Source organism: Vulpes vulpes, chromosome 9 (assembly GCF_048418805.1).
Source record: "Vulpes vulpes isolate BD-2025 chromosome 9, VulVul3, whole genome shotgun sequence".
NCBI lineage: Eukaryota > Metazoa > Chordata > Mammalia > Carnivora > Canidae > Vulpes > Vulpes vulpes.
The window spans coordinates 9,216,908-9,229,153 of record NC_132788.1 but is presented as its reverse complement, the minus strand read 5'-3'; the positions used below and the strand labels follow the sequence as shown (position 1 = coordinate 9,229,153).

At 42.6% G+C, this 12,246-nt stretch overlaps 1 protein-coding gene across 28 annotated transcripts in view; it reads left to right on the top strand.

Moving 5' to 3' along the window:
- LOC112925517 (nuclear body protein SP140-like protein) overlaps window positions 1-12,246 on the top strand; it is a 65,326-nt gene that overhangs the window by 23,737 nt on the left and 29,343 nt on the right. For 16 of the 28 annotated variants that reach the window (XM_072719248.1, XM_072719238.1, XM_072719244.1 and 13 more), the window contains 5 exons: window positions 291-374; window positions 1,170-1,253; window positions 4,728-4,823; window positions 8,281-8,364; window positions 8,771-8,854. In XM_072719248.1, coding sequence (XP_072575349.1) covers window positions 291-374; window positions 1,170-1,253; window positions 4,728-4,823; window positions 8,281-8,364; window positions 8,771-8,854 — 432 coding nt within the window. The remainder of the gene's footprint in view (window positions 1-290; window positions 375-1,169; window positions 1,254-4,727; window positions 4,824-8,280; window positions 8,365-8,770; window positions 8,855-12,246) is intronic. The other 12 variants (XM_072719250.1, XM_072719241.1, XM_072719247.1 and 9 more) reach the window with 1 other exon arrangement.

Sequence of the window (12,246 nt, the reverse complement as noted above, 5' to 3'; positions counted from 1 at the left end):
ATAAAGAAGAGAAAGCCCTAGAGGGAACCCCAGGGATTCATGGAGGTGTCCAGTCCCTCATGGTATAGAAGCAACAGTGTGTGGTGACAGCCTAGTGAGAAGGAGAAGGGATGTGTGTGTAGGATAACAGAAGAAGAAAAGGCAGAGCGAGGCTCGGTAGGTCTTAGGCAAAGTCCTTTTTCCCAAGGAGAAGCCCACCTGAGCGCTGAACACCAGAGCTCGGCACAAGTGCCCTGAGGTCTGGTCCCTCATCATCACGTCTGGTTGGCCATTTCTGCTTTTTCCTTCAGTTTCCTGTGAGCATGAAGCTCCCCAAAGGACGAGTGGAGGTGATATTGAAGAGATCCCCGAACTGCTGCCAGGCAATGGGGGAGGTAATTATGATTTAAATGATCAATTACTTCATTAAATTTATTTGCCTGTCTGTATGCAAGGGACACTTCCTTTCCTTCCCCCAAACACAAATGCACACTTTGACTCAGCCTCCTTCCCCCAAACACAAATGCACACTATGACTCAGCCTCTGGTTGCTTTCTTCAGGTGTGTGGGAGGCAGAGGGGAAAGGGGGCACATCAGTGAAAGGGCTCTCGGGTAAAGAATTGAAGGCTGCAGAATCATGGAAATGTCGACTGGGGGCACCAATGGAGTTGGCTGAGTGGGCCCAATTTTATCCAAATATATATGGACTCTAGATACTACCAGGTTGGGGTTTGTGAGGGGAAAGATAAACTTACTTCCCAGGATTTGCGTAGGATCAATGAAATACAGTGTATGGCAGAGACAGAGGAAGTGAGATAAGAGAATAAATAGGGAGATAATGGAGCAAAGAGATGATGAACTTCATGGAAGAGCAAAAAGATAGAAATGCAAACAGATGGCAGAAGGGGGAGAGCGAGTCATAGTCAAGGAGATCATGGCTTTGTGGTGCAGGTGCAGCAACGTGTGGAGACAGGGTTAGAGGGAGAAGAGGGAAGGGGAGAGAAAGGGACGGGGACCTAACAAGGTGCCAAAAAATGCAGAGCAAGTTCCGTGGGTACAAACATACTTTTCTTCCCAAGGAATAGTTCTCCTGCACTCTGAACTTCAGGGCTCCAGTGCTCTCTGAGCATTGGTCACTTCTAGGCAGAGTCCAGGCCAAGTATCTATCATGTTCCTGTTTCTCTCTTCAGTGTCCTGTGAACCTGTAGCTCTACAAATGGATGAAGGAGGAGAATCAGAAGAAATGCCCAGATTACTACTTTATGGTAGAGAAGGTAATTAGGATTTAAATGACCTGTTATTTAATTTAAGCTTTATTTTTCTGTCAGTATAAAGGGACACCTATTCTTTTATCTCTTCCCTTTTCCTTTTCCATCCATCCATCCATCCACCATCCTCACATATTCACATAGACAAACTATGCCCAGCTTCTGATTGCTTCCCTTGAGAGATACAAGCCATGAAAGAAGATCCCAGACTGGGTGAATGAAAAATATAGATAGAGTCATGAAATGAAGAGAGATCAAAGCGATTTAACAATTCTACTTAAATAGACATGGAATCTAAATATAACCAAGCTGGAGTGTGTTATCAGGGAGGGGAGATAATTTTCAACCTATTTTCCCTGAGGTTGTGCCAGGAACATGGGCATAATGAGTATAATTGCAATACAGAGAACTCATGTGAGAGTTTGAATTCGACCTGGCAAAGGGAAGGATCCTTGCTCATTTGCCAATGGCCACAGTCCAGAGCATTGATAATATGGGAGGAGGAATAGGGATATGGATGAAATACGCAGAAAGTCTGAAACTTAAATTTTTAGTTTTAATTCTCAGGTTGAAAAATTAGAAACAGAAAGTTAGGAACTAGAGAGAACAGATAGAAGCAGGAACATGAGCACCATGGAAGAAAGGAGGTAAACTCCATAACCTTAGATAGGTAGAGAACATGATGTTAAGTAAGAAATGCAGAGAGAGGTGGGGAGGGAACACTAAGAAACAGAAAGGATGGGAGGGGGCATAGAAATTATACATTGAGAAAAAGCACAAGGAAATGAGTGAAAATTCAGCAGGATGAACACGGGGTACCAGGGATAGAGAAGACAGTTTGGGGACATTGTAGGAATTGAGACAAGAGTCGTTGGTCAGGAACAAGTCTGCCAGTAGGGGTGGAACATGCTAGCCATGAGTTTTCAGGTTATGATGTCTCCAGCTATCAACACAACATCTATAATATTCTCAGAGGCAGTGGGCCTCCCCCAGGCATCCTTGTCTGCTCCCATCTATAATTTATGATCCCCAACACCTCTGTCAGGCCCACACTTGTCTTCTAACCTCATTCATCTGAGGGTCTGAATACATCCTCCCTCAACTCACATAGCCCATCAGTCATCAGGTTAGTCAGATTTACCTCAAACTTGTCTCCTGCCCATCCATTCCTCTCCACACCCAACATAAACACTCTGGTCAGTTGTTTCTACTTACTGGAAACAGCAACAACCTCCAGTCTCATATCTTCCCCCCAGTCATCATTGTTCCCATCACACTCAATCTCTTCAGGTCAACTAGATGACTCTGAAAATACAGGTTGGTTTATCCTACTTTCTCATGTTAAGTCAATTACTGCTTGTTGTCAGAATTAAATTAATTTTCCCTCCCATGGGTTCAGCCTCACGTCTGCTTGTCCTGCAATTACTTCAAATTTTTTTCTAAAACTTTTCCAGTAATTTTAATTATCTGGTTACTCTTTCTCACCTGAGCTTTGGCACATGCTGGGCCCTGTGCTTGGACAGTTTTCTTGCCTACTTGCTCACTAATCAGTGGATGTTAGATACCATCTCAGAGATGCCTTTTCTGATCCCTAGAAAATAATAAGGTAAGAGATGGGGAGAAGACATAAAACAGCATCAGGGAAGCACAAGAGGAAAAAAGAGGAAAGAAATAAATCAAGACAGTGGCGGCTGGGTGGCTCAGCGGTTGGGCCCCTGCCTTCAGCGCAGGTCATGGTCCAGGGATCCAGGGGGATTGAGTCCCGCATCAGGCTCCCTGTGGGGAGCCTGCTTCTCCCTCTGCCTGTGTCTCTGCCTCTCTCTCTAAGTCTGTGTCTCTCATGAATGAATAAATAAATCTTTTTTTTTTTTTTTAAAAAAGGGGGGGATCCCTGGGTGGCGCAGCAGTTTGGCGCCGGCCTTTAGCCCAGGGCGCAATCCTGGAGACCCGGGATCGAATCCCACGTGGGGCTCCCGGTGCATGGAGCCTGCTTCTCCCTCTGCCTGTGTCTCTGCCTCTCTCTCTCTCACTCTCTCTCTCTGTGTGACTATCATAAATAAATAAAAATTAAGAAAAAAAAAGGAAATAAATCAAGACAAAGAGGAGTGCCAAGAGATCCCAAGAGTGAGATACAGAAGCAGATACAGAAGAAGCAGATACATGCAGGAAGGGCAAAAATGAGAAAGAGAACAAAGTGTGGGAGACAAGGTGTGCAAGGTCTCTGACAGTCTCTGTCAGATTATTGGGTTGTGGGAGACTTCCTTTTACCTGTGCAAAACCTTAAGACACAGGCATACAAACTCTTGCAGCCTTTGTTTTGTGGACAGGGCAACAAAGTACAGAAAGGCATGCAGGTTACTTTTGCAAGGGCAAAGCAGAAAAGGCAGAGTGGGCAGCAGTAGGTGTGTCACTGAGGGTGACGAAGTGTGAAGCCACCTGGCAGTCAGGGCGGGGTCCTCTGGGCAGAACACAAAGAGGAAGTCCCAGGAGTCCCACACATTCTCAAAGAAGTGCACCTGCATCCAACATAAGACCTTCATTAAGGAAATAAACTAAGTCGTAATTTTAGCCATTCTGACTGGTATCAGGTGGTATCTCATTGTGGTTTTGATTTGTATTTCTCTCATGCTAAGCAATGTTGAGCATTTGTTCATGGGTCTGTTGGCCATTTGTATGTCTTCTTTGGAGAAATGTCTAATGGGATGATGGGGATTAAGGAGGGCACTTGAAGTAATGAGCACGGGGGGTTGTATGCAACTGATGAATCACTAAATTCTACTTCTGAAGCTAATAATACAGTATATGCTAATTAAATTGAATTTAAATAAAAAAATTTTTTTTTAAAAAGAAAAACTGGGCATGAGTTTCCAGATGTTTCAACTGTTTGACAATATTCTCAAGGGCCTGTGGACAGAAGAGTTGTTTTAACAGCCCCTTCCACTATAATGGAATGTAATCATCAGTCTCCTACCTTGGTATAGGGGAACCATTTCTAGTGCTTTTGATGTTGGGCCTGTTTCATTTAAAAAATAAAATATTCTTGAGTTTAAAAAAATAAGGGAAAAACTAATCTTGATGGGGAGAGAAAGGAAATGCTGAGAGAGAAAGGAAATGCATGGGAATGGACTCAATCACTTGAGTTTGAGGACATCTAGAGTAAGAAAGCTAAAAAGGATAATAGGAGAAAGGAGATACATTATCACTGAAAAGCAAAAACAAAAACCAAGGCCTCAAAACAAGAGATGGGGGAGAAGCCCAAACAATGGAAGAGAAATACAGAAATACAGAGATGTGTGGAGGCAGAAATGCAGAAGTGAGCAGAGGAGGTGCAACAAGTTGGCAGAAAGCAGAACAAGACAGTGTGGCTCCCAGGGGCAGCATGGAGCAGGCCGGTGCCCTTTTCCATCCTGGTGGGCACGGACATGCTGAGGTCTGCTCCCATCACCCTCCATGGTCCATCCTGTCCTTGTTTTTCTGCAGTGACCTGTGACCCCGGAGTTCCTTCAATGACTAGTGAAGAGGAACCAGAGGAGATGCCAGAGGAGATGCCCAGCCTACCAGCAGAAGAGGAACAAGGTAATTCTGATTTACGTTTCCCAACTACCTCAATAAATATTTGTTTTCTGATCAGCATGAAAAGAAAATCTCACCTTTCTCCCATCCTACCATTCTATTCTTCATATTCACGTACATACAGGTGAGACAGGCCATTTTCGGTTTTGCTCTTTTCAAATTGTGAGTGAGACTAGGAACAGTGAGCAGAGCTCCTGACTAGAGAGAGAATACTTGCCTGGAGAATGTAAGGAGGCAGGATACAGCAAAGGTAGGCCGAGGCACCAGAGCAGAAGGGCCTGGGTGATTTTATTAAATGCTCATTAAAAATTCAAACACCAGCAGGTTATGGCAATTGAGGTAATGAGATCTATTTTCTTTCTGGTACTACTTCTGGAAGTGTCAGGAATATGGAAATCATTTTGGGAATGATTGATAGGTTTGCACTTTTAGAAGGTCCCTTGGGAGATGGTTAGCATAGCGCTGGTACGGGAAGGCTGTCTGCTACTGTGGTCCATGTGAAAAGGGAAGAACTTTTGTCATTTTCTAGAAGACGCATCTGTGAGAATGAGGAAAATAGATAAAATAATGGAAATCTTACAGCCAGCCAGAAGCAAAGACTCAGAGAAACATAGATAGAAAAGGAGAAAGTGAAAGACAACATGGAAAGGGTGTAAGCTCATGATGAAATGAGATATGGAGATTAAAAAAAAGAGATTATATAGTAATTTGGCAAATAAATGCCAAAATCATAATAATGTGGAAAGAGGCACAAATAAAACTATGTAGAGAAAGAGTTGTATCAAAATAATTAAAAAATCAATAAGGAGTGGAAACTGCCATATGGAGAAGGGAGAAGTTGGGATTGTGTAAAGCTGAAGTATGAGTCTAGACAGGAGCATCTTTCAGCAAAAGGGGTGTCTATCTTATTAGTGAGTTTTCAGATTTAATCTCCCCAGTGGTGCCTGGAACATATTCAGAGAGTAATAACCTTCTCCCTGGCAGTCTCAGCTACTCCCAGGTAACAGAATGAGTCTCGAGTGCATGCCTGCTAGGGACACCTGCATCCCAAGGTCATCTGTCTACGTACCTGAAGGCATTTATCACAGGATCCTCTCCATTGGGATGACTCCGGAACAGACGCTTCCAAAACTGAAACTAACACCTTCTTCCATGAAACTAGAAACACCTTCTCCAGAGTTTGCTCCCTCATTAATGGGAACATGAATGTCCCATTTCCTCTTGCTCCCATTCTACCCGTTTTCTCCACTTTAGCATGACTGGTATTTGCAAGACATCAATCAGATCATATTATTTCCCCACATACATCTGGTGACCTTTGTTGCCTTAGGATTAAATCAGTTATCCTTTCTGTGGCTTTCTTTGTTTCCCACTCACCATGAGGGGCCAGCCTATTGCTTCTGCCTCACCTCTCATGAAAGTATAAATATTTTCAGTGATTGAGATGTTCTGATCTTTCTTTCTTTTCTTCTTTAAAAAAAAGATTTTATTTATTTATTCATGAGAGACACACACAGAGAGAGGGGCAGAGACATAGGTAGAGGGAGAAGCAGGCTCCCAGTGGGGAGCCTGATGCAGGACTCGATCCCAGGACCGTGGGACCATGACCTGAGCCAAAAGCAGATACTCAACCACTGAGCCACTCAGGTGCCCCTAATCTTTCTTTTATACATGACCTTTGGGCAACTTTTCTCTGTGTTTGCTGGTATTGCCTTGACTAATCGGCTCCTTATCCTGTCCCATGATCAGGTTCAACTATCCTATTTCAGGGATGCCTCTCCCAGCATAGAAGAAAGGGAACAAGAAGAAACTGAATAAGATAGGGAAGGGGAATAAAGACACTAAAGAGTGTCAGAGGTGCAAGAGAAAAAGAGACAGAAGAAAAGGAAACAGAACATATCCAAACAAAGAGAAGCACCTGGAGACACTGGCAGGAGGAGACAAGGGCAGAGACAGAAGAAATGAGCAGAAGTGATGGGAAAGGGGAAGAAGTAGAGAGAGGATTAGGTGTACATGATGGGAGGAAGATGGTGGATGGTCCTCAGGCTCTGGTGATGGCATCAGGAGTGAGTCAGCCTGCAGGCCGGTGAGCCCAGAGATGAACCAGATGGTTTGGGACAGGGACAGTCCCTGAGTGTCCCATGGTTTCACTATGCAGATACCTGAGTGTCCCATGGTTTCACTATGAGTTTTCCTACCATGGTCGCCTCTGGTTGTGCACTGAGATGGCTGGTGGGTTTCATTCCATTCTGCAGAGCATGATGATGCCCACTGGGAGGCCAGTGAGGCTCCTCCCTTTCAGAGGAGCCTCAGGAAACCTTGAGCTCCCCACCAACATGTGGCCCACGTAAGGAAGGGATTGCCAGCTCTGGGGTGCAGGATATCTGGAGCTGAATTCAGAGCTGAACAGCATGGCCCTTATTGTTAGAACAGATGTATTCCCTCATCATGTTGTAGTAGATAAATACTGGCAAAAACTGTCTTTTTTCCTTCACGCTTTTTATGTCTATTTATAGGAAGGACTCAGTATTGTGATTTTAATCCCTGCCTGCTTCTTACTTTCTATAAAGAATAATAGTTTAAGTATTTATCTAGTGCTTAATATTATTATTATATTGTCAGAATCTTGGGTAGGCTTCAAATGACACATGGTTCTGAGATCTATTTGGCAGAAGGAAAGATCAAGGGCTTTTGAACTGAAATTATAGTTTTTGTCACATTTTTGTCATCAGATTATTGGATTATATTGTGCTTTTTTTCTTTTCAAAGTACTGTGGCAAGTGAGATTTCCTCATCAAGCTTTAGGACTTAGCTAGGAAAACTGATATTATTCCTCCTTAGAGAAAGACATGGATGCACAAGCAAAGGATTCTTGTTTTTGCATGAGATCAAGTAGGAGGAAGAGCAGAGACCCATGCCCTGAGCATCTCATTGCAGGTAGTGGCTGTATGAGGCAGGGGTCGATGTGGTCACACAGAAGAGTCCAAAGAGAGATCTGTGGCTCCCAGGGGGAATAGAACAGGGCCTAAAGCAGAGAAACTTCCACTTCACTAATAAAGAATGCCAGGAAGGGGAAGACATCAGGAGAGACAGTGATAGAAGGAATGGTTGCTTTTATAGGGAGTGGAGAGACCTGGAAAAACAGAGCTAGGGGAAATAAGCAGAAAAGAAAAAATCAAGATCACCATGGAGGGGAAAAAAGGTAGAGAGATAGGAGAAGTCGGGGGAGTGGAGCCCACAACATCAAAGATGCACAAATATTCTCCTAGTGCGGAAGAGGAAATGTTTGGAGGCAGGTTTATGGGAAGGCAATGGGGAAGCAGAGAATAGGAGAGACAGGTGAGAGAGGGCTTGATTGGATCTTGGGTGGGTTCCTTGGAACAAATGTCCCTTTTCCCAAAGGGTGGCTCTCCTGTGTTCTGAACATCCTGGCTCAGCTCATTTCTTTACTTCCCTTCAGGGTCCCATGATCCTGAGGCTCTCCAAATGATCAGTGAAGAAGAACCAGAGGAGATGCCCAGCCAAGTGCTATCTGATGGAGAAGGTAATTATGATTTAAATTCCCATTTAATTAACTGAATCTTTGTTTTTCTGTCGACAAGGAGGAAAATCACCCCTTTCTTCTCCTCTCCTCTGCTGCTCCCTTTCAGTTACCCATACATAAGAAACGTGTAAAGCCAAATGAAAACGATCAAAAATAGAGAGAGTATTAGGTGTATAGGAAGAGTGTGAGATGGGTGGGCCATTTTCAGCCTCTGATGATAGTGATACAAGCCATGCTAACTCCCAGGTCAGGTGAACTTCAAGGCAAGAGGGTCTGAGGGCAGGGACATTCCCACCTGGAAGATACTCGAGCCACCTTGGTTGTCTGGTTTTCTTAGGGTGAATTTTCCTGGTATGATTTCCATTGGTCATATGGTGGATCCACTAGGGGATTTTATTCTATTCAGCAGAGAGTAGCAGTGCCTGTTTAGAAATGTGTGATGAAGAAGAACTCCAGGAAGACTTGAGCTCACCACCAGAAAGTGGATCAGGTAAGGGAGGGGATATGTCTGGATTTCCTTCTCTCTTCTCAAACGGACGAAGAGTATTCCATTGTGTATCTATCTCTCTAACACATTTTCCTTATCTACTCATCTGTTGATGGACACTCCTAGGTTGTCTCCATGTCTTGGCTATTGTAAACAATGCTGCAATAAACATGGGGCACAGATATCTCCTTGACATTATTATTTTTTTCCTTCTGATATATATACCTACAAGTGGAATGGCTGGATGATACAGTGGTTCTAATTTTTAATTTTTTGAGGAACCCTCATACTGTTCTTCATAGTGGCTGTACCACATTACGATCCTACTAACAGCGTGCCAAGGCTTCCTTTCTCACACATCTTCGTGAGCATCAGTTATCTCTCATGTTGATAATTTCTTTTTCTTAACATCAACTTTGCCATATAGCATAACCTAAAAATGGGGGTAATATCTCATGATATTCGCAGTCCCCTGGAGCCAAGGAAGGAAATCTTGAGGGGACATTGAGAATTTTGCCTATGACGGTGAGGCAGAATTTCTAGAAAATAATTGTCCAGATGAGCCATTGACTTTTCAAGTAAATAATATAAACTATTCTTATGAAATGGGACATCAAACAAAGCTGAGCATAAATGCATTAAAGAAAAGAATCTGGCTTTAGAAAAGATTATAGTAATTGGGTTAGACTCTACAGAGAAGTGAGATATACCTACCTTGTCGACTGCCTGCAGATCTTGAATCATGCATAGTGTAGACATACTAATGTTCAGATCAATTATAAATTGATTATGTGCAGGAGAATTTTCTAGGATCTAAAGTTATTCTTCCTTCAGTACTTTTAACCTAGTAGCTTCTTTCTTTCTTTCTTTCTTTCTTTCTTTCTTTCTTTCTTTCTTTCTTTCTTTCCTTTCTTTTCTTTCTTTCTTTCTTTTCTTTCTTTCTTTCTTTCTTTCTCTCTTTCTTTCTTTCTTTCTTTCTTTCTTTCTTTCTTTCTTTCGATTTTATTTATTGGAGAGAGAGCAGGAGCAGGGGGTAGGAGCAGAAGGAGAGGGAGAAGAGGACTCCTTGCTGAGCAGGGAGCCTGACATGGGACTCCATCCCAGGACTCTAAGATCATGACTTAAGCTAAAGGCAGATGCTTAACCTACTGAGCTGCCCAGGTGCCCCTTAATCTGGTAGTTTCATTTGCAGAATAGATCCTTACTTATTAAATTTATAAGGATTTTTTTTTAAATAAAAGAAAGAAACTGTTAGATGATGGTCTGAAAGTAGCAGTTATTGGTTGGGACATGGGAATTATTGGTCATCTTTCTCTCTTATAGAAATACTATCAAATGCACTGTTTACTTTTGATGTGTCCAGAGTTCTCCTTTGAAACCAAAATTCATCTTTCGTGAAATTTTGCCACTTATTAAGATAAGTGCAAGAATCATTCTGAGAGTACAAAGAGGAAGCTGAGTCCTGTCAGTGGGAGACTGTAGCTTTGGCCAAGATATGTGCATGACAAATAGGAACAAGGTCACCACATGCAGTCCTTAGTGTGAATGGTGTCCTGCAAGTGAATGGAGTATTGGGTTCCTCCATGGAGTAGAGACTACAATGGGAACATACGATTGATTACATGATAATAGTTGATCTCAGATTATGTGAAAACAAATGGTTTTCTCTCAAAAATTGACAAGAGGGTTTGAGGAGGGACTCAAGACCAAGGCTGACCAAATATCTTTGCACAAATTAGCTACTGCCCAACGGGTCCACTTCCATTAATTAGTTTTGTATAGAGGACTTATCAGGTCTCTGTCTCCATCTATATGCTTTGGATCACTTTCTTCTAACATTCAAGAAGCACAAGAAAATAAGGAGCAAACAAACACACATAAGACTTTGAAAAATGTAAGAGTAAATGAAGCAGTGGAAGAATAAAAAATACTAACAGAATATTTGCTAAATGCTGTACCTCCAAACCAAGATGTCTGACTACTTTGTGTCTAATTGCATATACATCTTTAAACAATAAGATTAACTCATAAATAGGAACTCAATGACACAAGCCAGAGCTCAACTTGTTGTTGAGATGGATTAATCAGAAAGACAATCTGAATTGGGCACAAAAGGCTGTGGATTTACACCTGTTGGCCCAAGGATCCCACAGGACATTCCTAGACAAAGGTCTTTAAGATTGGGGCACTTGGGTGGCTCAGGGCATTAAATGTCTGCCTTAGCTCAGGTCATGATGCCAGGGTCCTGGGACAGAGTCCCCCCAGGGCTCCCTGCTCACTGGGAAGCATGCTTCTCCTTCTTACTCTGCTTGCTGCTCCCCCTGCTTGTGATCTCTCTCTGTCAATAAATAAAATCTTAAAAAAAAAAAAAGCATCTTCAAGATGGCTTGGTGAGACCTCCATTTTTGGAGGGATAGACCATCATGCCATTTCTGAAGCTAAAAGAGGGATTTATTGCTTGCTAAGCTACGTGCATGGTGGGAGGAGGTAAAGTACTTATAAGACATAGTTTCTTTTAAAAAGGAAATTGTTTTTACGTAGAGTTTTAGAAAGCCTGTAGTTCAGGAACTGTACACTTTCAGAACCCGGGAGTGTCTATAACTAGGTTATCATTTAATCAGAGACACAGGTTTTCTGGAGTGTGGCTGTTGCTGATTGGCTGATTTTCAGAAGCGTAACTCTGTCTTTGATTGGCTGGCTTTAGATGTGGTTAGTGATGAAAGTAGCGATGGCCCAATTGGGATGACTTTAAAACCCGTTCTGGTAATTGTTTTTTACAATTTTCAAAGAATAGTTGGGTTTCCTAGAAGGATAAGATCTTTTTATTTTATTCTTAGGGTTACAGGTAGAAAAGTAGGTGTAGAGAAAGCAAGATGAGGTACAAAAGAGCAAAAGCATGGCTTTGGCAGCTCTCAGTTGTGATTATTGGAGCAGGTGTAGTCTTCTCTCAAAAGGCAGTTCAGTTTTACTCAGAATATTACTTCCAGCCTGCTGCCCTATGAGGGACAGATGATTATGACTTAAAGAATAATCAAAACAGAAACAGAGGCTGGGGGCTCCTGGGTGGCTCGGTCAGTTAAGCGTCTGCCTTAGGCTCAGGTCATAATCCTGGAGTCCTGGGATGGAGCCTGCCTGGGGCTCGCTGCTCAGCAGGGAGTCTACTTTTCCCACTGCCTGTGCTCTCTCGCATTCTATCTCTCTCTCAAATAAAAACGAAAGAAAAAAAGAAAGAAAGAAAGAAAGAAAGAAAGAAAGAAAGAAAGAGAAAGAAAGAAAGAAAGAAAGAAAGAAAGGCTGATAAAGAGAAAAAGACTTAAAGGAAGGGCCAGAGATAAGGAGGGTCAATGGAAGATTTCAGAGAAGGAAGCAGAGAAAAGGAGATCAAGAAAGGCACA